The following is a 22201-nucleotide window of genomic DNA, read 5'->3' on the forward strand; positions in this document are numbered from 1 at the left end:
GTTTTGTTGTGTGTAGTTGGAGGATAGGCGTGCTGAGATGTTGTGTGTTTTGTGTGTAGTTGGAGGATAGGCGTGCTGAGATGTGTGTTTTGTGTGTAGTTGGAGGATAGGCGTGCTGAAATGTTGTGTGTTTTGTGTGTAGTTGGAGGATAGGCGTGCTGAGATGGTGTGTGTTTTGTGTGTATTTGGAGGATAGGCGTGCTGAAATGTTGTGTGTTTTGTGTGTAGTTGGAGGATAGGCGTGCTGAGATGGTGTGTGTTTTGTGTGTATTTGGAGGATAGGCGTGCTGAGATGGTGTGTGTTTTGTGTGTATTTGGAGGATAGGCGTGCTGAAATGTTGTGTGTTTTGTGTGTAGTTGGAGGATAGGCGTGCTGAGATGGAGAGGCAGCTGATCAGCATGAAGGTGCAGCACCAGTCTCTGCAGAAACAACATGCCTTCAGCAAGCAGCAGCATCACCGCATGAAGGTAAGGCTGGTCTGTCGGAGGTTACGAGACAAACTAACCGCTGAATGAGACGTGATGAGACAGTACTTCTACACCAGTGTTAAAAACTATGATGAAAAATGTTCGTCGACTACCTATTTTCACTGATGAAATCTAGACGTTAACTCCAGAAATTTAACTACTTGGGTATTGACATTTCTCCGTCTATACAAGCAATTGTTGCAAATAATTGTAACTCTATCTCTAGGCAGGTGGAGTCAGGCTTCCTCTCCCCAACCAAGAGTTTCATTATAAACATCCTGCCTCGCATTCATGTTTTCAGCTCCTTGCTACCTTTACCATCTCCTGCCGGTCACATCATCTGATCACTACATTTATTTGGAACAAGAAACAGCCGCGTCTCACAATGTCAATCTTACAAAGACAGAAAAACTCTGGCGGCCTTGGCCTCCCTGATTTAAAATTGTATTTTTGTTATTTTATACTCTGCGCGCTTCATACCTGGTTTAACCCAGAAGCACAGGTGGCGTGCCATTCATTGGAGGAGGAGATGGTAAGCCCGTGCAGACTTCAGGACATCATCTTCTCCAACATTCCTCTCAAAACCTGTAGATCCAGCTATGGCCCTATAATCTCATCCTAACATATCGCTCAAATTCCAACATCATTTACCCTTGTTTAAAAATGTCTCTTCGTCTGGGTGGTCGCCCAATTTAGATCATTTGAATCATTTCCCAAAATAGTTCAGAGTGTGTGTGTGTGTGTGTGTGTGTGTGTGTGTAGGTCCAGGTAGCCACTATGATGCAGCTGCAGTGCTCGCGGGGTGACCCTGCCCAGCTGGACAGGCTCCAGTCCATGCTGTCAGAGAGGAACGGAGAGATCCAGAACCTCATGACCAAACTCAGCAGACTGGAGAAGATGGAGGTAAGAACCTCATGACCAAACTCCCCAGACTGGAGAAGATGAGGTACAGAGCTTCCTTCACTGGCCCTGGTCGCCCAAGTCAAGGCTGCTCTGATTGATCGGCCACTGATTGTTATTGAACGGTAGAAAGATGCTAATTGATCATATTGCCTTTGCACAACTGTCTTGTCTTCATCTAGTTGTGTGTGCCTGTGTGTGTGTGTGTGTGTGTGTGTGTGTGTGTGTGTGTAGATGGTGTGGAATGCCCAACCATCTTGTCCTGCCTCTTCAGACAGGGCAGACGGCCAAGATGAGACCTACTATACTGACCTTCTGCAGATGAAGCTCGACAACTCTGTGTGAGTGTGTTTGTCAGCAGTGGCATATGCCCCCCATTGATAAAATACAGTATATACGCCACTAAAACAATTATAATTTAAAAACAGATAACTAACAATGATAAAACCTCACCATAACATAGGGGTTTAATCACTAGCACAGAAAGAAAAATGAGGGAGGGGGAAAAAATGAGGGGGTGACTGTGTAGGATGAACACCAGCAGAGGGCGCTTTATAAATGCAGTCCATTTACCATTCATAAAATAGAGGCAGAAAGGACAAACTCTTGAGTACTATATACTGTATTAGACAAATGTTATATTAGGAATATTATCAGATTTATTTCCATATAGGAATCTTTTAGGAAAAGGGATATTGTTATGTTTATTTACATATAGGCATATTATTGGAATGTTATCATGTTAATTTCCTTTGTGGCTGGATTGAACCCTTGACACTGTAGGACTATACCTTCACATCCACTGATTGCATACACTATTGAAGACTGATGTGAGTTGTGATGAATTGCTTTTGCAAGGCTGGTTTTTGTGACATTTATCGCATTGCTATTGAGATGTGTGTGGATGAGATTTAGCCTATAGACCCCTCCCCCAGTTAAAATCTACAAGACTGAGAGTGGAGACAGAACGAACCATGGCTCTAAGCCGGTGAAAGACGCACGGATGCACACACACACCCACGGACGCACGCACGGCTCTGACCTGCAAAACCTGCACCGCTTAATTCAACACCTGGGAGATTTTACACTCTGCCTTGAACTCACAAATTAACACCTGCCAAGCGCCAATGGTGACTAGATTTTACATTTGGGGGAACTGTAATTCAACACCGGCACACGCCACGAGCACAAACAAACGCACCCAGCAGCCAGGCAGCACACGCCACGAGCACAAACAAACGCACCCAGCAGCCAGGCAGCACACAGACGTGAGCTGCGGTTTGCGGAGCTGAAAGAGGCCATGTGTAAACATGAAACTTCGTACACTTTTCTCATTTTCAACCCAGTGTGAGTAACTGACGCCAAGTAAGCTCTGCATTATTTAAAGTGCAGTAAGCCAGTAACTTTACAAGTGGTCAAGTGAATTCAAGTCGTTTAGTTTGTTTACAATGTTGTGCAGTAGCAGCAGTCACAGATTCTCATTGACCAGCTCAGAGAGCAGGCAAGTCCGCTAATGTTATGCTGAGCCCACCTGAATCAATTCACTTTTCGTGGCAAATAATAATATCCGCACGTTGGACTGAGAGCAGTTGGAGGAAAATCGACCATCAGTACAGATGAGGAGGTTTTTGTCTTTTTTTTTAATAAGCCGGTAAGAAAGTTTAGTATGAGCCACGCTACATGTTCGTTTGTTCCTCTGTTTGACGGTAGTATATTGCCATCACTGATGACCTCATCAGTGATGACCTCATCAGTAGGCCTGTGAATTTTCACTGCCCTCACGATTCGATTCGATTACGATTCATCTGTCTTTGATTCGATTCCACGATGCATCACGATGCATCTGGATACAGCTCCAACAATATTGCAGCTCCAAGTATCAAATCCTCAGTTTTCTCTACTATTACTGCACATGGCTACTTTTTCATCAATTAATACAAGCACAGCAGTCAGATAAATATCAAGCCCCTTTTTTACTTTAAAGTGCTTTAAAATCTGAATGTCAACAGAAATCTCAACATAAACGATTCAACGATTCATCTATCTGCGATTCGATTCACACGTCCGCATCGCGATGCATCGATTATACGGTTTATTTTGACACCCCTACTCATCAGTGATGTCACAATGCCTCCTTGTGTGTGTTCCCCCTTATGACATCACTGATGACATCATCAATGGGTGTGTTATATTATATTTGTACAAACTAAAACAGCTTAGTTAAGGGTTCCTTTTGTTTAAAAGGATGCTCTATTTGGGGTTTTATTTTAAGATGGAAAATAAACATTTTCTCTGGGTATTCTGGTGGCATGGTAAAGTAAAGGTAAAGGTAAAGTCCCACTGATTGTCACACAATGTGTGAAATTTGTTCTCCGCATTTGACCCATCCCCTGGGGGAGCGGTGAGCGGCAGCGTGCGCCGCGCTCGGGAATCACATGGTGATTTAACCCCCCAATTCCAACCCTTTGATGCTGAGTGCCAAGCAGGGAGGCAATGGGTCCCATTTTTATAGTCTTTGGTATGACTCGGCCGGGGATCGAACTCACGACCTCCCAGTCTCAGGGCGGACACTCAGACCACAAGGCCACTGAGCTGGTTAGATTTAGTAGCTCCTGTGTGATCAGAGCCTCTGGCTGTAGTGCTGTTAGCTGTGAGCTACATTACTTACATGGCAGTACAACGCCACTGAATGACCAGTTTGTTATAAGTGTCTCCATAAAGCCCAGTAGCTTTGACACACAGCACAGAGAGTCAGTTAACAAGTGAGTGAGTCAGTCAGTCAGGCAGGCATTTGGTGTCGGAGATTTAATTTTATAATCTGACTCACTTAAAGTGTGTGTGTCTGTGCGCATGTGTGTGCGTGTGTTTGTGCGTGCGTGTGTGTGTGTCTGTCTGCATGTGTGTGCGTGTGTTTGTGCGTGTGTGTGTGTGTCTGCCTGCATGTGTGTGCGTGTGTGTGTGTGTGTGTCTGCCTGCATGTGTGTGCGTGTGTTTGTGCGTGTGTGTGTCTGTCTGCATGCATGTGTGTGCGTGTGTTTGTGCGTGTGTGTGTGTGTGTGTGTCTGTCTGTATGCATGTGTGTGCGTGTGTTTGTGCGTGCGTGTGTGTGTGTGTGTCTGCATGCATGTGTGTGCGTGTGTTTGTGCGTGCGTGTGTGTGTGTCTGCCTGCATGTGTGTGCGTGTGTTTGTGCGTGCGTGTGTGTGTGCAGTAAGGATGTGACACGTCTAGGAGACGAGCTGTCCCTCCAGAGGAGGAAGGCTCTGTCAGAGAGCCAGAGAGCTCTGGAGCTGGAGAGGAAACTCTACAAGGCTGAACGGCTGCTCAAACAGGTAATAAATCACATTCATTTCTTCATTCAACCTTTATTTAAAGGGATAGTTGTGATTTTTTGCTGTGGGGTTGTATGAGGTATTTACAGACAGTCAGTGTACATGCAGTAGAATGCAGTCAACGTAGTCCCAGTTTGGAGAAATGGAGACGGGCCACGACAGGCAAGTAGAAGTAGTTTGGTAACATAATGTTAGCCTTCTTAATAATAATAATACGTTTTAACTGCCTTTCAGGTCACTCAAGGACACTTTACAGAGTTAAAATCAGATGCAAAACAACAGATACAAGCAAAACAGTATAAAATATAAGAAGAGTGCAAGAGAAATAAGATAAAAAAAAAAACTAAACGGTAAACAAAGAAAACACCATGGTGTTGTATCTTCTTCTGGTTCTAATGGCGGTTGGCAAACCACCAGGTCCTGAAAGAAAATCACTATTAATTTTATTAATCAGCCGAAAATGAGCCAGACATAAACAAACACGAACATCTGAGTTTAATTCGATACAAAGGACTCTGGATGCTCTGGCTGTGTGGAATTTGTTTGTGGCAACATTTCAGAAAAACATTGAATCACAATTCTGGCTGCGGCTCTCTGCACTGAGCCGAGGCAGGCTGTGGTGGGTTAGGGTTAGGGCAGGCTGTTTGTGGTGGGTTAGGGTTAGGGCAGGCTGTTTGTGGTGGGTTAGGGTTAGGGCAGGCTGTTTGTGGTGGGTTAGGGTTAGGGCAGGCTGTTTGTGGTGGGTTAGGGTTAGGGCAGGCTGTTTGTGGTGGGTTAGGGTTAGGGCAGGCTGTTTGTGGTGGGTTAGGGTTAGGGCAGGCTGTTTGTGGTGGGTTAGGGTTAGGGCAGGCTGTTTGTGGTGGGTTAGGGTTAGCTGATACGTAACGTTCGCTGATAAGTCAACCTGCACCATTTATCAGCCAGCTCAGCCTCAACACGGCCGGGAAGAGTTCTGGATGCATTAGTGGATATTACTGTGGCATGTTTGGTGGTGTTTTGGCTTGTTTGTGTTGGCTGCTAAATGGATACTCACTTTAACATGAGCCAGGAAATCCCCCTATATTACGGTACAGTCTAATGCCTGGGCCTGATGTGAGCTGGCATGCGACTAAGCTGAACAGTCAATGTTCCATAACAGTAGAGATCTGTTACTGCAGTCAATGAAACAGTGTTCCGTGGCCATAAACATAAGGACTGTTATTCATGAGTTAGGTAGCGAACGTAACGTTCCTTCTCCTTCATTGGTGTTGTATCTTCTTCTTCTTTGGTTCTAATGGCGGTTGACAAACAACTTTCGGGTGCATTACCGCCACCCACTGATCTGGAGTGTGGACTACAATCTCTCCTATCTGTGATTCTATGCACATACACCAACAATTAATTCCTGTCGAACAGTAAACACAATAATCACAATTAAATAATACAGAACCAAATAACTAATATCATAAATTTCCTCACATTCTATTCATCTAGTTGATATTAAATTATCCAGAAGGAGAATCCAACACTTGTCCCCTGAAGGTTTTCGAGAGTTTTGTTGGTGTATTTAGCCACTAGAGGCAGGCTCTGTCACACACACACACACACACACACACACACACACACACACACACACACACACACACAGGGGCCCTTTACACGAGGACAGTTTCTGGAAGAAACGACACAATAGCGTTTCCTTCACACCTTTTCCCTGTTTACATGAGTGCTGTTTAATTTTTAAAACGCCGTAATGTACATGCCAGGTCGCTAGGTGGCAGTGTGATCACCTTATTCTTTGCCCATACAAGGATGCTTCTGCATGATGTAATTTCGTAATCGTCTTTCCTGTTTGTTTTTTTTATTTTATGTTTTTTTCCCGATTTTTTATCCCATTTTATCCCCCATTAGTGCTCATTTGAATTACTCAATCCTGGTTGCTACTCCATCCTCTGCCGATCTGGGGAGAGCCGAGACTGATTCCATGCATCCTCCGAGACATGGGCAGTCAGTCAGCCGCTTCTTTTCACCTGACAGAGGAAGCTTCACCGGTAGGACATAGCACGTGGGAGGTTCACGCTATTCCAACCAGTTCCCCTCCCTCTGAACAGGCGCCCTTAACAATCAGAGGAGGAACCATATAAGCAACCAGGATGTTGCATGTTTTTGTGAAGGGGGTTCCTATATGAAGGAGACCCCCGGAGGCACGGGGAGAACATGCAAACTCCACACAGAAAGGCCATTTTGCCGACCCCCACCCGGGTGGTGGGCGCTCGAGGACATGCGGACGGGCACGCATTCCTTCAGTGTTCACATCGGTCCAGGTGGGAATCGAACCCACGACCTTCGAGCTGTGAGGCGATAGTGCTTACCACTGCACCACCGTACCTCCCTAGTCTTTCCTGTTTTAAACACGGAAGTAGAGTACGCCTTCCGCGCAAACTTCATTCATACTGACGTTTTATTTTGAAAATGGTTGCCAACTCACGCACGGCTATGGCGTAATCGCGTGTGTCGCGTGTGCAGGCACGTCAGAGTTTCTGAAATGTGCCATCTTCAAGCGATTACATGGAGCCCTCAGCGGGAAGCGTCTCAAAGAATTCCACTCTGGAAGGTGGTTTCAAAATGTGTCGTTTCCTAAGCCCAAATTCACCGTCGCCGTCTAAAAGGGAGGCACTAACGATAGAATAATACCCCGTCACTATAGGAAACCATCCTCGTGTAAAGTGCCCCACAGGCTACTTGAATATTGGGGGATGTATCCTTTATCTCACCCTGTTGTATCTTTGCTGCGTGATTTCGAATCGCACATAGGTTACGCAAAAACCACGCCCTGTGCCCGCCTACGCAGCAGTCAAGCGCCGGGATTGGCCAGGAGCAAGTCTTTTGTCTTCTTTTGACAGCTGGAATCTCCCACACCACAAATCGCTGGTCACGCAGCCCAGCGATTTCATGAACCAACTGAATTGCTCTTGATAGGGGACATTGAAATTAATTATTAGTGTATTAACGCCAATGAAAACGTAACACAAGCTTTTAACACACAATCGATTTTTAAACATTTATTTCAAAACATCATTGTAAAATTCAGGCCTTTAGCCAAAGCTTCAATAACAGAGCTCAGCTGACAGTTTAACCTGCAAATGAAAACTATAAAAAAGATCAAATTAAAAATACAATAGGCTACAGCAAAGCTTTGCTTTAGTCATGGTCATTTCGGTGGTGGATGAGTTGAGTTCCCTCCCCTGAAAATTAAGAAAAAATCAGCAGGTAGCAGAGCATTTTCTTACCGTGCTCCACATCTCTGGAACCAGCTTCCTCTGTCAGTTAGGGAAGCTGGCTCCATTGAAATCTTCAAAACTAGACTCAAAACCCATTTATTCTCCCAATCATTTGGTTGTGCTTGATGGTTATGTTTGATGATGTCATTCTCTAGAAATATTTATTAGCTCTTGAGTACATACAATCCTGAATTGCTGAGCGGGCTGGTCCTCTCCCCCCGCCCGGCCCTGGTCCCCCTGGTCTTACGGGGATGTCACCGAACCCGCCTTGCTCGAGTGAAGTGGCCGCTATCGTTGGTTTGATCACTAATGTCGTGCATTTTACACCGGCCCTGGGGGGAGCTCGTGTCCCCCCCCTCTCACAGCCACTTCCTCCGCTATTACAAGTAATATCTCCTTCAATGTCCGCACCCCCTCCATCCACTCTTATTATTGGCGATTCAATTGTAAGGGGTTTTAAAAAGAAGTCTGTGGCCACGTTCTGTTTTCCAGGGGCCAAGGTAACAGATATCACGTCAGAAATCCCCAGCATCCTGGCTGACCACGCACTAGTCCAAGACGTTGTCATTCATGTTGGCTGCAACGACATCCCAAAAAGGGCATCCGAAAAGCTTGGAAGGGATTACACAGCTCTCCTGGACTTTCTCTCGGTCCACAACAAACGTGTGTTTGTTTCTGGCCCGCTCCCCCCTCGTAATCGCGGGGTGGAACGATTTAGCCGCACATTGGGTTTTCACACCTGGCTCGAATCAACTTGTGCAACTCGCAACATAGTTTTTATCGATAATTTTAACCTTTTCTGGAATCGCCCTGCTTTCTTCCGGCCTGATGGCATTCACCCCAATGCCTTGGGCTCACGCATTTTAACTGATAATTTGTTTTATAAGATCCACACCAGCCGAACATGACTAGCCACCTCCATGCGTCCACTTCCGGTCACTCCTGTCCCACACCTTAGAAACTCCCTCTCCACCAAGGATCACGTTAGTTCCCCCCCCCCGCTATCGTCAACTCCAGTCGCCTCCCCCACTGCATTGCAGACAACAACTTTGTCAGTCAGTCAGACACCCGATCATCGAACAGTAAGAAACATTCCCCTCATTCACATCTCCCGGGTGCGCCTCCGACGCCGCACTTCACATTCTGGCATTAACCACAACAACTTAATAACTGTTCCTACCAGAAATCCCCCTATTTTCCCCAGCAGCACACGGACAAAACTGGACGATCTGGCATCTACACAAGAGTTTCAGGTCGCTAATGGCCTGAAATTCATGCACCTAAATGTTAGGAGTTTACTCCCCAAACTGGACTTGGTAAATATTTTAATCAATGATGCCTCTCCTGACGTTTTAGTGATTTCTGAGTCATGGCTGTCCCGCAGAACTGAGGATTCTGATGTTGCTATTATTAATTTTAATTTCTTTCGTGTGGATAGGAGAGCCAAGGGAGGAGGAGTTATAGTCTATGTCAGAGAGCACTTAGTGACACATGTGTTGGCATCCTCCTCCATTCCCAAGTATTATGAGTGCATTGTTTTGGATGTTTGCACGGGAGGCGATTCACACATAACGGTCGCAGGTGTGTACCGCCCCCCCTCCGCCCCGAGCACGGCCATTGATGACCTCGGAAGGGTCTTCTCACAACATATTAACTCTGAATTCATTCTCCTTGGCGACTTGAACCAGGACTGGCTGACTGAGTCCTCCTTCAGTCTAAAACAGCTCTGTATTCAGTTAGATTTAACACAGCTCATTCAACACACAACAAGGCCGAATACAAAACACCCCTCCAGATCCACTTTGATAGACATAATTTTGACCAACAGACCACTCAAATATCCCCAAAGTGGGGTATTCGCTCAAGGCATCAGTGATCACTGCCCTATAGACCCCTTATACAGCTTGTCAACATTGAGCTGCGCGCGCAACGTGTAGGCAGAAAACCCTCAGCCCAGCATTCACAGACAGTGTTTTAGCCCCGCTGTCAGGACTGCTCTATGCCCATCTGCAACACACAGTTATATTTTAGTTTTAAAATGCAGTTCTCGGCTTACTACCACAGCTTATCGCCTAGTGATAAGCAATGTTATGCATCGAAATTAACGTTGTTTAATGGGATATGTCTTACAGACCCATACGCACTGGCGCTGTCAATTGGCCAAGCCTAGTCATACATATCGTGCATTCCTTTATAACTGGGGATAGCGTAGATAATTATTCTGTAACTTGCAAAGATATATTGTTATGTTGATAATGCACACAACTCAATAATGACATTATGTAACGTTACTTGGTCGTTAACTAACCGAGCGATGTGGCTGAGCAGCCTACAGCTACAGGCAGCTTACCTGATTATGAAGAGCACTACAAAGTTGGGCATTTTTAATGATGTCCTCGTTCCAATCAGTTCAACTCAATAATGACATTATTTAACGTTACTTGGTTGTTAACTAACCGAGCGATGTGGCTGTTACTAGCAGCCTACTACAGTTTACCTGATATGAAATGAGCGAGCACTGCAAAGTCGGGCATTTTTAACGATTTCCTCTTTCGGCTTGCAACCAAAGACACATACGGTTAGCATAAAAGCAGTATGAGTTGACGGGATTCGGTAAAACTTTAGTCCTTGCTTTTAATGCTAACCGTAGGTGTCTTTGGTTGCAAGCCGAAAGAGGAAATCGTTAAAAATGCCCGACTTTGCAGTGCTCTTCATAATCAGGTAAGCTGCCTGAAACTGTAGGCTGCTCAGCCACATCGCTCGGTTAGTTAACGACCAAGTAACGTTACATAATGTAATTATTGAGTTGTGTACATTATCAACATAACAATATATCTTTGCAAGTTACAGAATAATTATCTACGCTATCCCCAGTTATAAAGGAATGCACGATATGTATGACTAGGCTTGGCCAATTGACAGCGCCAGTGCGTATGGGTCTGTAAGACATATCCCATTAAACAACGTTAATTTCGATGCATAACATTGCTTATCACTAGGCGATAAGCTGTGGTAGTAAGCCGAGAACTGCATTTTAAAACTAAAATATAACTGTGTGTTGCAGATGGGCATAGAGCAGTCCTGACAGCGGGGCTAAAACACTGTCTGTGAATGCTGGGCTGAGGGTTTTCTGCCTACACGTTGCGCACGCAGCTTGCTTTGTTGTCATTGTGACGTAGGCGTATAATTGGTCTATAGGATGTATCAGACAAATAAAAATTAGTAAATCTAAAAGTAACTATATAAGAAAACGTTACTTTAAGCACTTTGTAGAGCAGGGCTTTTTGCATGATCTTTATTACGCGGATCTAGAGAGGCTGTGTCTAATTCCTGATGCTGAATTAGCCTCAGCTCATTTTTCTTTTGTTTTCAACTTAGTAGCTGATAGGCACGCGCCGTATAAAAATCTAAGAGTGAAAAATCGCTCCAGTCCCTGGTTCACACAGTCTGTGAAATCTGCCCTACGTCTCAGGGACTCAGCCTGGTCCAATGCCAGATCTTCTGGTAATTCAGCAGACTGGTCCCACTTCAGGATGAGAAGAAATAAATGCACTGCCATAATCAGAAAGGCCAAATCTGATTATTACTTAGCCTCACTCAATGATTCCCAGCAAAATTCAGCAAAATTTTGGAAAATAGTGAAATCTTTAAAACATGCACCTAGTTCCGCCCTTCCCCCTCAGATCACCGGCGAGCACGGTTCTATCACCGATAAACAGCAAATGTGTGACGCCTTCAATCGTCATTTCAGCTCTGCCGGGTTTGCATTTGAAAGGTCATTGGCCAATTCGACTTCCGCAACAACATTACCCCCTGTTCCACCCTCCTTGGATCCTTTGATTCCCCCTCTCTTCCACGACCGATTCTCTCTCAGCCCGATTAGCATTAGTGAAGTTCAAAAGGCATTGTCTAAATTAAACGTTAAGAAATCAAAAGGAGAGGACGATATCGCCCCCTTCTTTCTTCGCCTTAGCGCACAACTGATCGCCTCTCCGATTGCGCATTTATTTAATTTAACATTTACTTCGGGCGAAATTCCTTCCATTTGGAAATTCGCTCAAATCATACCTTTATTTAAAGGTGGCGACCCGAGTATTCTTGACAATTACCGTCCAATCTCCAAATTATGTTGTCTTGCTAAAGTCCTGGAAGCTCTAGTAAACGAGCAGCTTTGAATATTCATGGACTCTTACAGTGTTCTTCAAACGCAGCAATCAGGTTTTAGACCAAAATATAGCACAATAACGGCTTCCTCTCTTGTAATAAACGACATACAAAACTGTCTTGATGCCCGCCAGCACTGCGCGGCTATCTTTATTGATCTGTCAAAGGCGTTTGACACGGTAGACCACAATATACTTCTGAGTAAACTGTCCTCCATTGGCTTAGACAGACAATCAGTCACATGGTTCTCCAATTACCTCACGGGGAGAAAACATTCCATAGTTACAGACAGTACGCGGTCTAACACTCTTCCTATTAATAAAGGGGTCCCTCAAGGTTCTATCTCAGGCCCAACCCTGTTCACGCTCTATATAAATAACATTCTCTTTCCTAGTGAGCTCTGTAATGTCCATTACTATGCAGACGATACGATCTTATATTGTGTCGGGGATACCCCCGCCCAGGCCGTCGCAAGCTTACAATCTGCCTTCAATGCTTTTCAAAATTCCCTGTTTAACCTCAAATTGGTTCTAAATTCCAAAAAGACAAAATGGATGCTTTTTTCCAGGTCCCCATCCATCATGGACAGCCTTAGCATAGTAACCCTACAAGGCGAAGCTATTGAAACTGTTGAATCCTATAAATACCTTGGTATCTGGGTGGATAGCAAACTATCCTTCAATGAGCATATTGAGCACCTTGTAAAAAAACTTAGGAGGAAAGTTGGATTCTTGTACAGAAATAAGTCATGTTTCTCTGCATCCTCTAGAAAACAATTGGTTCAATCTCTAATACTGTCTGTTTTTGACTATGGTGATATTGTGTATATGCATGCCTCATCTTCTGCCTTGAAGTCACTTGATGCCGTGTATCACAGCGCGCTGCGCTTCATAACTGGAGATAAATTTCTTACTCACCACTGTGTTCTGTACGAAAAGGTGTGTTGGCCCTCTCTTTCAGTCAGAAGAGAACAGCACTGTCTTTTGTTTATTTATAAAGCCCTAATCGGTCAGCTTCCTCCATATCTGTGTTCACTTCTCACTCATGCAAGCAATCGCAACGGCACACGCTCACAGTCTTACATCAGGCTGCGTGTCCCGCGTGTGAGGACCGAGCAAGGAAAGACTGCTTTCTCGTACTATGCACCGGTCAAATGGAATTCACTGCAGGACATTATAAAATTGGATCAATTACTTCCTCTGGTCTCGTTCAAGGCACTCCTTCGCGACACCTTATGTGAGAGATGCACATGTTTTTAGCTAATTGTTCTATTGTCGACGGACTCTAGTTGCAATTTGCTCTGTTTTGATTTCTACTTGCTTTAAATTGACCTTGTTGTTTTGATTGTTCTTATCACTTGTCCTGTTTGTCTGAAACTTTTTGTATATGTACTTTTGTAGCAGGGCACTCTTGAAAATGAGGGCTTGCTCTCAAGAGGCTTCCCTGGGTAAATAAAGGAAATCAAATCAAATCAAATCAAATCAAGCCAGCAATATCAGTATAAACTTAGACTTGACCTAATTTAAATAATATGGCATCAGTCGACCCAGTAGCCTAGATAGAAAATCAAATAGTTGGTGAATAAACTTAGTCCTGAACTGCTGAGCGGGCTATCTCAAGCCAGCAGTATCAGTATAAACTTAGACTGGACCTAATTTAATAATATGGCATCAGCCGATCCAGTAGCTCAGATATAAAATCAAATAGCTGGTGAATAAACTTAGTCCTGAACTGCTGAGCGGGCTATCTCAAGCCAGCAGTATCAGTATAAACTTAGACTTGACCTAATTTAATTTAATAATATGGCATCAGCCGATCCAATAGCTCAGATATAAAATCAAATAGCTGGTGAATAAACTTAGTCCTGAACTGCTGAGCGGGCTATCACAAGCCAGCAGTATCAATATAAACTTAGACTTGACCTAATTTAATAATATGGCATCAGCCGATCCAGTAGCTCGGATATAAAATCAAATAGCTGGTGAATAAACTTAGTCCTGAACTGCTGAGCGGGCTATCTCAAGCCAGCAGTATCAGTATAAACTTAGACTTGATCTAATTTAATAATATGGCATCAGCCGACCCAGTAGCTCAGATATGAAATCAAATAGCTGGTGAATAAACTTAGTCCTGAACTGCTGAGCGGGCTATCTCAAGCCAGCAGTATCAGTATAAACTTAGACTTGACCTAATTTAATAATATGGCATCAGCCGATCCAGTAACTCAGATAGAAAATCTAATAGCTGGTGAATAAACTTAGTCCTGAACTGCTGAGCGGGCTATCACAAGCCAGCAGTATCAGTCTAAACTTAGACCTAGACTACCTAGACCTGAATTAGCAGTATAATATTAGTCATCCTAAATAATCCTAATAAATTTTGATTTGACCTAATTTTATTGTTGTCTATAGAGTTAGTTCCACCTCTGCGCAGATTCCCCCGCTCTCTTCTCTCTCTCCCCCTCAGGTGTCCTTCATTGGCCTGACGTACACCCCGCCGCTGCAGCCCTAGGTCCGGCCGTCATCGCCCTAGCCACCTGTCGTCACTCTAGGCCATCTACCCACTACTCCTTCTACTGTCTGACACCCCGGGCTCATCACCATCACCGACCCCTATCCTCATCATCCTGGTCACCTGCTTGCCTAAGGGAAGGGGGGGGCGCCCCCCCAGCCCCCCCCCCCCCCCCCCGCCGCCTCATCATCACCTCCAACTCCTATCCTCCCCTCCTCTTAATCATCACCTCCGACTCCTATCCTCCCCTCCCCTCCTCTTAATCCATGTCACCAACGCGGACTCATGGATTCCTCAGATCATCCTCATGGAACTCCCAATCTTGTTACCCCTTTTTTCACCTAGCTAATTAACCAGTATTCTCTAAACCTACGAACACTTAAAGACTACATTTTCTATTTCTTTTTGGACTCTACTTTTTAGATTTTCAACTCCCTTCCCTGATCTTAGGATCATTTAAAAACTACATTTTTATATCCCTTCTGTTGGACTCTTTTTTACATTTTCAATTTTCTGTTCTCTTGTAAATTTTATTTCCATAATAAACCATTCACAGAGTTTCATTATCGGAAACTCTGTGCATGGTTTAGCCCGGCATCTCTCGGCCTGTCTCGGAGGGGAGTCCCCGGATGGGGGTCCGTTGCTGTGGCCTGGGTGGGCCCGTCCCCCGCGTGGCCTGCTCTCACGCTCTCAGTCACTATGCTGGTGGCTGGGGGCTGGGGGGGCGGGTCGCGTGGGGGCTGGGTCCGCCCGGGCCGCAGCAATGGGCCCCTATAGCACAACGACCTCACAAGGTTCCTCCTCAGCCAAGTCACTGGGGCAATCCATGTGGCGATCCATGTGTGGATTGCCACCATATGGTGGAAAGGTTTTCTTGCGTTCACTGGGGGTGAGGGGGCGCCGCTGTGTCCCGGCCTGGCCTTCCCTCCCACGCCTTATGTGGGCGGGGGCCGGGTCGGGGGGCATCGGTGCTCTTCATCACTGGTCGAGGGCTGCCGGTTGGTTTAGAACAGCTTAGGTAGGCGATAGATTAGCTACAGCCTAAGGCTGACCTGTTATAGTGTTCAGGCTAAAATCAGACTAGAGCAGAGTAGGATAGGCCAGATTAGGCTGTAGATTAGCTAGATACTATGTCCCAGTTAGCTCTGGTTAATGCTTAGAGTAGTCAGTTGTCTGATCTTCTCCCCCCCCCCTCTCTCTTTCCCCTTCCCCCGCTTCTTCCCTTCTTCCCCCTTCCTGTTCTCCTCTCTTTCCATGCTCTTTCCTCCCCCACATCCCACCGCCCCCCCCCCTCCCTTCTCCTGCTCTCTCCTCCTTCTCCCCCCCTCTGCTCCTTCTCCTCTTCTCCCCTATTTTCCTGAATCCCTGCCACTTCCTGCTCTCCCCTCTCTCACATTCCCCCTGCTCTCCTTCCCCTGCACCCTCCCACCTCTCCTTCTCTGCCTCTCTCCTCCTCTCTGTCCTCTCCCCTCTCTCACATTCCCCCTGCTCTCCTTCCCCTGCACCCTCCCACCTCTCCTTCTCTGTTCTCTCCTCCTCCACATTTCCCATTTTCTCCCCACCCTCGCCCTAATTCGGGCCCGTATCCTACTCCCTCCCTCCACCCTAGACCCTACCTCTACTCTGCCTCCCCTGTACCTTTCCACCTCTCCTTCTCTGTTCTCTCCTCCTCTCTGCCCTCTCCTCCCTCTCACATTCCCCCTGCTCTCCCTCCCCTGCACCCTCCCACCTCTCCTTCTCTGTTCTCTCCTCCTCCACATTTCCCATTTCTCCCCACCCTCGCCCTAATCCGGGCCCGTATCCTACTCCCTCCCCTCCCCCAACCCTAGACCCTACCTCTACCCTGGCTCTCCCTCCCCTGCACCCTCATCTCTCCTCCTCTGTTCTCTCCTCCTCCACATTTCCTCTTTTCTCCCCACCTCCCCCCTCTCCTCCCTCACATCCCCCCGCTCTCCCTCCCTCCTCCACTCTCCTGCTTTCTCCTCCTCCCGGTGTTCTTCCCCTTCCCCCTTTCCCCCATTACTCTAAAGCATAGTACACATTTTACTCCAAAGCATGGCACCCACTCTATCCTCTCCAATATTCCGCCACTATTTAAAGCATGGCATAGCATGGCAATATTCCGCCACTATTTAAAGCATTGCACCCATGCTCTTAGTATTTCGCCACTATTCAAAGCATGGCACCCACTCTTCCCTAAAGCAAGGCACCCATAAGCTCTATATGTGAACATGTGCTTATCTGGCAAAAGGACTCATTACTAAAGGCTTGCAGCCAATTAAATTAGGCATAGTTTGGTTGCTTAGAAATTGACATATGTCCGTTTGCAAGATGTGCGTCTATATTTCTCATTCTCTCCCCACCTCCTCCCTCCCCCTGCTCTCTTCTCCCCCACACCCCTTCCCCTCTCCTGCTCTCTCCTCTTGCTCCTTCCCCACCTCCTATACCCTCCAGCATCTCCCATTCCCTCCCCACCCCATCACTCTCTCACATTCCCCCTGCTCTTCCCCCTTCTCCTGCTCTCTCCTCTGCTCTCTCTTCATTTCTATATTTTCTATATTATCAATTGTTCAAATGTTATCTTTATTCTGTATATTCTTGTTACTGTGTGTTAGCTAGAATCAGCTAGACATACTTTCTGTGAAGCCCTCTGAGACATGCTTGTGAATTAGGGCTATATAAATAAACTTGACTTGACTTGACTTGACTGATGTGTGAAGCCCCTCCCCCTCCCTCCCCTGATGTGTGAAGCTCCTCCCCCTCCCCTGATGTGTGAATCACTTTGAGTGTCTTGAAGGGCGCTATATAAATCCAGTGGGCAGTTTCCCCCAATGGAATGGGGATTTAAGTCATGGTTCACAGTGTGTGATATAACGATTTTGTTCTGTCCTACAGGGTCAGAGCGACAAGATCAAACTGCAGCTACGAGTCGAGGAGCTGCAACACAAGTACGAACCCAAAGGTAAGTACATGTGCTTCCTGTTGTCTCCTCCTAGCTGTGGGTGTCAGCTCCAGAAGATACTTGTAGAACAGGGTTCCCAAAATCACGTGCCGCATGCGCAGGAATTGCAAATATATATATATATATGTATATATATATATATATGTATATGTGTATATATATATATATATATATATATATATATACACACACACACACAGTGCACCTCAGCACTGCATGTCAGTTTTAAAATGTGTGGATTTAGTAAAAAGTCAGCTAGAGTGAATGCACTCTAGGCTGGCTCGATAGGCTGCTACAAGCTTGCTCCACTGCTATTGGAGCACAAAAGTGGGGGGGGCTTAGGAAAAGTCAATTGTTAGATTGCAGAGGTAGATTCCATAGTGTGAACATATCTCTCTGCTCTTTGTGTCTCCAGAGGCCAGGAGGAGGAGCCTGGTCCAGAAGAGAAACAGAGAGAAGCTTCCTGTCGACATCACACCTTCACTCCAGGTTACTGTGGTTACCAAGACAGAGCCTGCTGTTGCCTTGGTGATGGATGTAACCAATAGCAGCACAGCAGAACCTGAGGCCGACGCCCATCCTGAGACTGAGGCTATGGGCTCTATACAAGGTATGTGCAGCTCAGTGGGCTGAATCACAGCGTATCAGAGCCTGTGTCCACATAGAGCCTGTGTCCACATAGAGCCTGTGTCCACATAGAGCCTGTGTCCACATACAGCCTGTGTCCACATAGAGCCTGTGTCCACATAGCGCTTTTCTGCCTTTTTCTGGAATGGAAAAAGTGCCTCCTGGATTGCTTTTTGAGGAGAAAAGTTGAAACAAAGTACAAACATCCTTCAGCTTTGAGTGACTGTCAGTCACCAGTCTGTGTGACAGTGCGTTGAGTGACTGTCAGTCACCAGTCTGTGTGACAGTGCGTTGAGTGACTGTCAGTCACCAGTCTGTGTGACAGTGCGTTGAGTGACTGTCAGTCACCAGTCTGTGTGACAGTGCGTTGAGTGACTGTCAGTCACCAGTCTGTGTGACAGTGCGTTGAGTGACTGTCAGTCAGCTTGTGGAAGTGTTTTCTGGTGCTTACTCCTGATTCTGAAGGGAGATTGTTGCCTTTCTCCTCTTGCTGGTTTTGTGGGACAATTCACATTCTGTATATCCCAACCGGAAAAAAGTCTTTGTGATTATCGTGATATTTTTTCAAGCATATCGCCCAGCCTGAACTCATGTCCTTGTCATGTGTTGTAAGCCAAGGGTTCCCAAACTTTTCATCCCCCGACCCCCAAAATAATGGTGCCAGAGGCTCGCACTCCCACTTTCCCCGGAGGTGGTTGAAGCATACAAACGGTGTGCACGGTGTTAGGGTGCGCACATGCACTAAATAGAGTAAACAAAACATAACAATTATGGTTAAAATGTGCTGTTTTTCATAGTTTTTACATTGTATTTCACACATTCTGGAAATCATATCGCGACCCCCACTTTGGGAACAGCTGTTGTAGACTCTGAGCTCATGTCCTTGTCATGTGTTGTAGACTCTGAGCTCATGTCCTTGTCATGTGTTGTAGACTCTGAGCTCATGTCCCTGTCATGTGTTGTAGACTCTGAGCTCATGTCCTTGTCATGTGTTGTAGACTCTGAGCTCATGTCCTTGTCGTGTGTTGTAGACTCTGAGCTCATGTCCTTGTCATGTGTTGTAGACTCTGAGCTCATGTCCCTGTCATGTGTTGTAGACTCTGAGCTCATGTCCTTGTCATGTGTTGTAGACTCTGAGCTCATGTCCCTGTCATGTGTTGTAGACTCTGAGCTCATGTCCTTGTCATGTGTTGTAGACTCTGAGCTCATGTCCTTGTCATGTGTTGTACTTGTAGACTCTGAGCTCATGTCCTTGTCATGTGTTGTAGACTCTGAGCTCATGTCCTTGTCATGTGTTGTAGACTCTGAGCTCATGTCCTTGTCGTGTGTTGTAGACTCTGAGCTCATGTCCCTGTCATGTGTTGTAGACTCTGAGCTCATGTCCTTGTCATGTGTTGTAGACTCTGAGCTCATGTCCTTGTCATGTGTTGTACTTGTAGACTCTGAGCTCATGTCCTTGTCATGTGTTGTAGACTCTGAGCTCATGTCCTTGTCATGTGTTGTAGACTCTGAGCTCATGTCCCTGTCATGTGTTGTAGACTCTGAGCTCATGTCCCTGTCATGTGTTGTAGACTCTGAGCTCATGTCCTTGTCATGTGTTGTAGACTCTGAGCTCATGTCCTTGTCATGTGTTGTACTTGTAGACCAGGGATTCCGCTAGACATTTTCCCAGACGGCCAGTGCAGCCGGTAACGTTCCAAAATTCCGGCCCTATCGAATATTTACCGGCCACTATGTTTCCTAAATAAACGTTTTGAATCTATTTATTTCTCTATAGTCTATTCTTTATAGCCTCTATAGTCGTAGTCGATCATATTTATTCCAGTGTTGTCATTAAGAGGCCGATTTCGCAGCAAGAATATTTAATTGGTCGGCACGTCGTTCTCAGTAAGGACGCTTTCGTTATTGAAACAGACAACATGCATGCATGCTCCTACTGTAGCCTATCTGCATTTGCAGACACTCATGAACCCATATCTTCTGGACATTGCCTTGATGAAAAAACAACGTAGCGTTAGCTAAAAGTAATAAGTGCGACAGTGTCAGTGCAGACAGCGCACAACTTGAATCTCCAGCAATAGGCTACGCACCTTAATCTCTCCCACTCGACACCTGGCACCTGCGGCAGCTCTCCTGCACTCGTCCTCGGCTCCCATGTGGCTTTATTTGTGGTAAGCATTTTGATTCATCTTCTCATCATATGAACCAAGCGCGAGCCATTGATTGATTGATTGATTGATTCGCCCGAGTAGGTAAAAAGGCTTTTTACCTCCGCTAAATTGACAGCCTTGACAGCCTACGTCGGGTTGCTTTCGCTTTTGACGGCGGCAGGCACGCTTCTGTTTCTTTCCTGCCATCTTGCTGGCCTGAATTAGGTTACTTGTTGCATGATCTCGATTAAAAAAAGGACTGGCCTAGCAAGGGATGTCTGTTATGACATTTCGGTTTCTTCCTGTGTGTTTCCTCACAGCGGGTCCAGCGCTGGCCGGCGGGACTGATGCTGCTTGTGTGGCTTTTAAACGGCGCTCTACAGTAAAGAAAGCGTCTGCTATATTTTTCTTTTTCACCAACACTCAACATACAGGGGGCGGAAAAAATATGCTCATGTCCTTGTCATGTGTTGTAGACTCTGAGCTCATGTCCCTGTCATGTGTTGTAGACTCTGAGCTCATGTCCCTGTCATGTGTTGTAGACTCTGAGCTCATGTCCTTGTCATGTGTTGTAGACTCTGAGCTCATGTCCTTGTCATGTGTTGTAGACTCTGAGCTCATGTCCTTGTCATGTGTTGTAGACTCTGAGCTCATGTCCCTGTCATGTGTTGTAGACTCTGAGCTCATGTCCTTGTCATGTGTTGTAGACTCTGAGCTCATGTCCTTGTCATGTGTTGTAGACTCTGAGCTCATGTCCCTGTCATGTGTTGTACTTGTAGACTCTGAGCTCATGTCCTTGTCATGTGTTGTAGACTCTGAGCTCATGTCCTTGTCATGTGTTGTAGACTCTGAGCTCATGTCCCTGTCATGTGTTGTAGACTCTGAGCTCATGTCCTTGTCATGTGTTGTAGACTCTGAGCTCATGTCCTTGTCATGTGTTGTAGACTCTGAGCTCATGTCCTTGTCATGTGTTGTACTTGTAGACTCTGAGCTCATGTCCCTGTCATGTGTTGTAGACTCTGAGCTCGACACCCGGCCTGTCAAGTGTGTGAGAATCAGTGAAGAGCTTCCTGCTGTCATTCCCAACCCTCCAAGGTCAGTACATACAGTAGGGTTTGCACGACTCCTGATTTTTTTCTACTTTTGTATCAATAAAGTTGAGTTGACCTCGACTAGTCGTCATCTGGTGCAGTGTTCTGTCTCACTCACTGAGTTGATGACACATTAGCCATGAGAGGAATACAAACACAATCATACACTGCTGCTCGTCTCCTGAAGGATCTCCACTGGCTTCCTGTATCTTACAGGATCACTTATGGCTCATTTCCACCACATTTTACAGCCCTGCACAGCTCGTCACCACTCGGCTCTACTTGTTTCAACCCGATGGACGTTTTGCTTCCACCGCTGGTCATCTGCCCCCGCCCACCCCCGGTCGTCATAGCGACCGCATATCTGCCCTCCGCCAACATATAACGTTACAATTAAATCCATACACAGAACTTTTAAACTGTTTATGAAATAGGGATGGGCGCGAGTACTCGGGTACTCGAGTACTCGTTCATAACGTCAGTACTCGAGTAACGTTTCCGCTGTCCGGGTACTCGCCCCACTCCCCACCCCTTTAAAAATGGTCTAAATCTACGCACGCATCGTTATGTGGATCTGCCAGCATGAACTGCACGGGCGTCAAGTCAGCCAGAATGTACAAGTACGTCATCCGCTTTGTTGATTTCAAAATAAAAGGCTTATTGTAACGTAAGTTGTAACCTTATTTATTTTGAGTAATGCGTTACAGCCATAGTTTCACGCCATATAACATCACAAC

General features: G+C 45.9%; 1 protein-coding gene across 1 annotated transcript in view; it reads left to right on the plus strand.

The window, feature by feature from the left end:
• spdl1 (spindle apparatus coiled-coil protein 1) overlaps positions 1 to 22201 on the plus strand; it is a 50524-nt gene that overhangs the window by 22786 nt on the left and 5537 nt on the right. Inside the window, exons 7-13 of the mRNA XM_083658783.1 lie at positions 358 to 468; positions 1231 to 1371; positions 1603 to 1709; positions 4579 to 4699; positions 17530 to 17596; positions 18012 to 18206; positions 21390 to 21468. Of these exons, the coding sequence (XP_083514909.1) occupies positions 358 to 468; positions 1231 to 1371; positions 1603 to 1709; positions 4579 to 4699; positions 17530 to 17596; positions 18012 to 18206; positions 21390 to 21468 (821 nt within the window). The remainder of the gene's footprint in view (positions 1 to 357; positions 469 to 1230; positions 1372 to 1602; positions 1710 to 4578; positions 4700 to 17529; positions 17597 to 18011; positions 18207 to 21389; positions 21469 to 22201) is intronic.

The sequence above is a fragment of the Poromitra crassiceps genome (assembly GCF_964638095.1).
Source record: "Poromitra crassiceps genome assembly, chromosome: 23".
NCBI lineage: Eukaryota > Metazoa > Chordata > Actinopteri > Beryciformes > Melamphaidae > Poromitra > Poromitra crassiceps.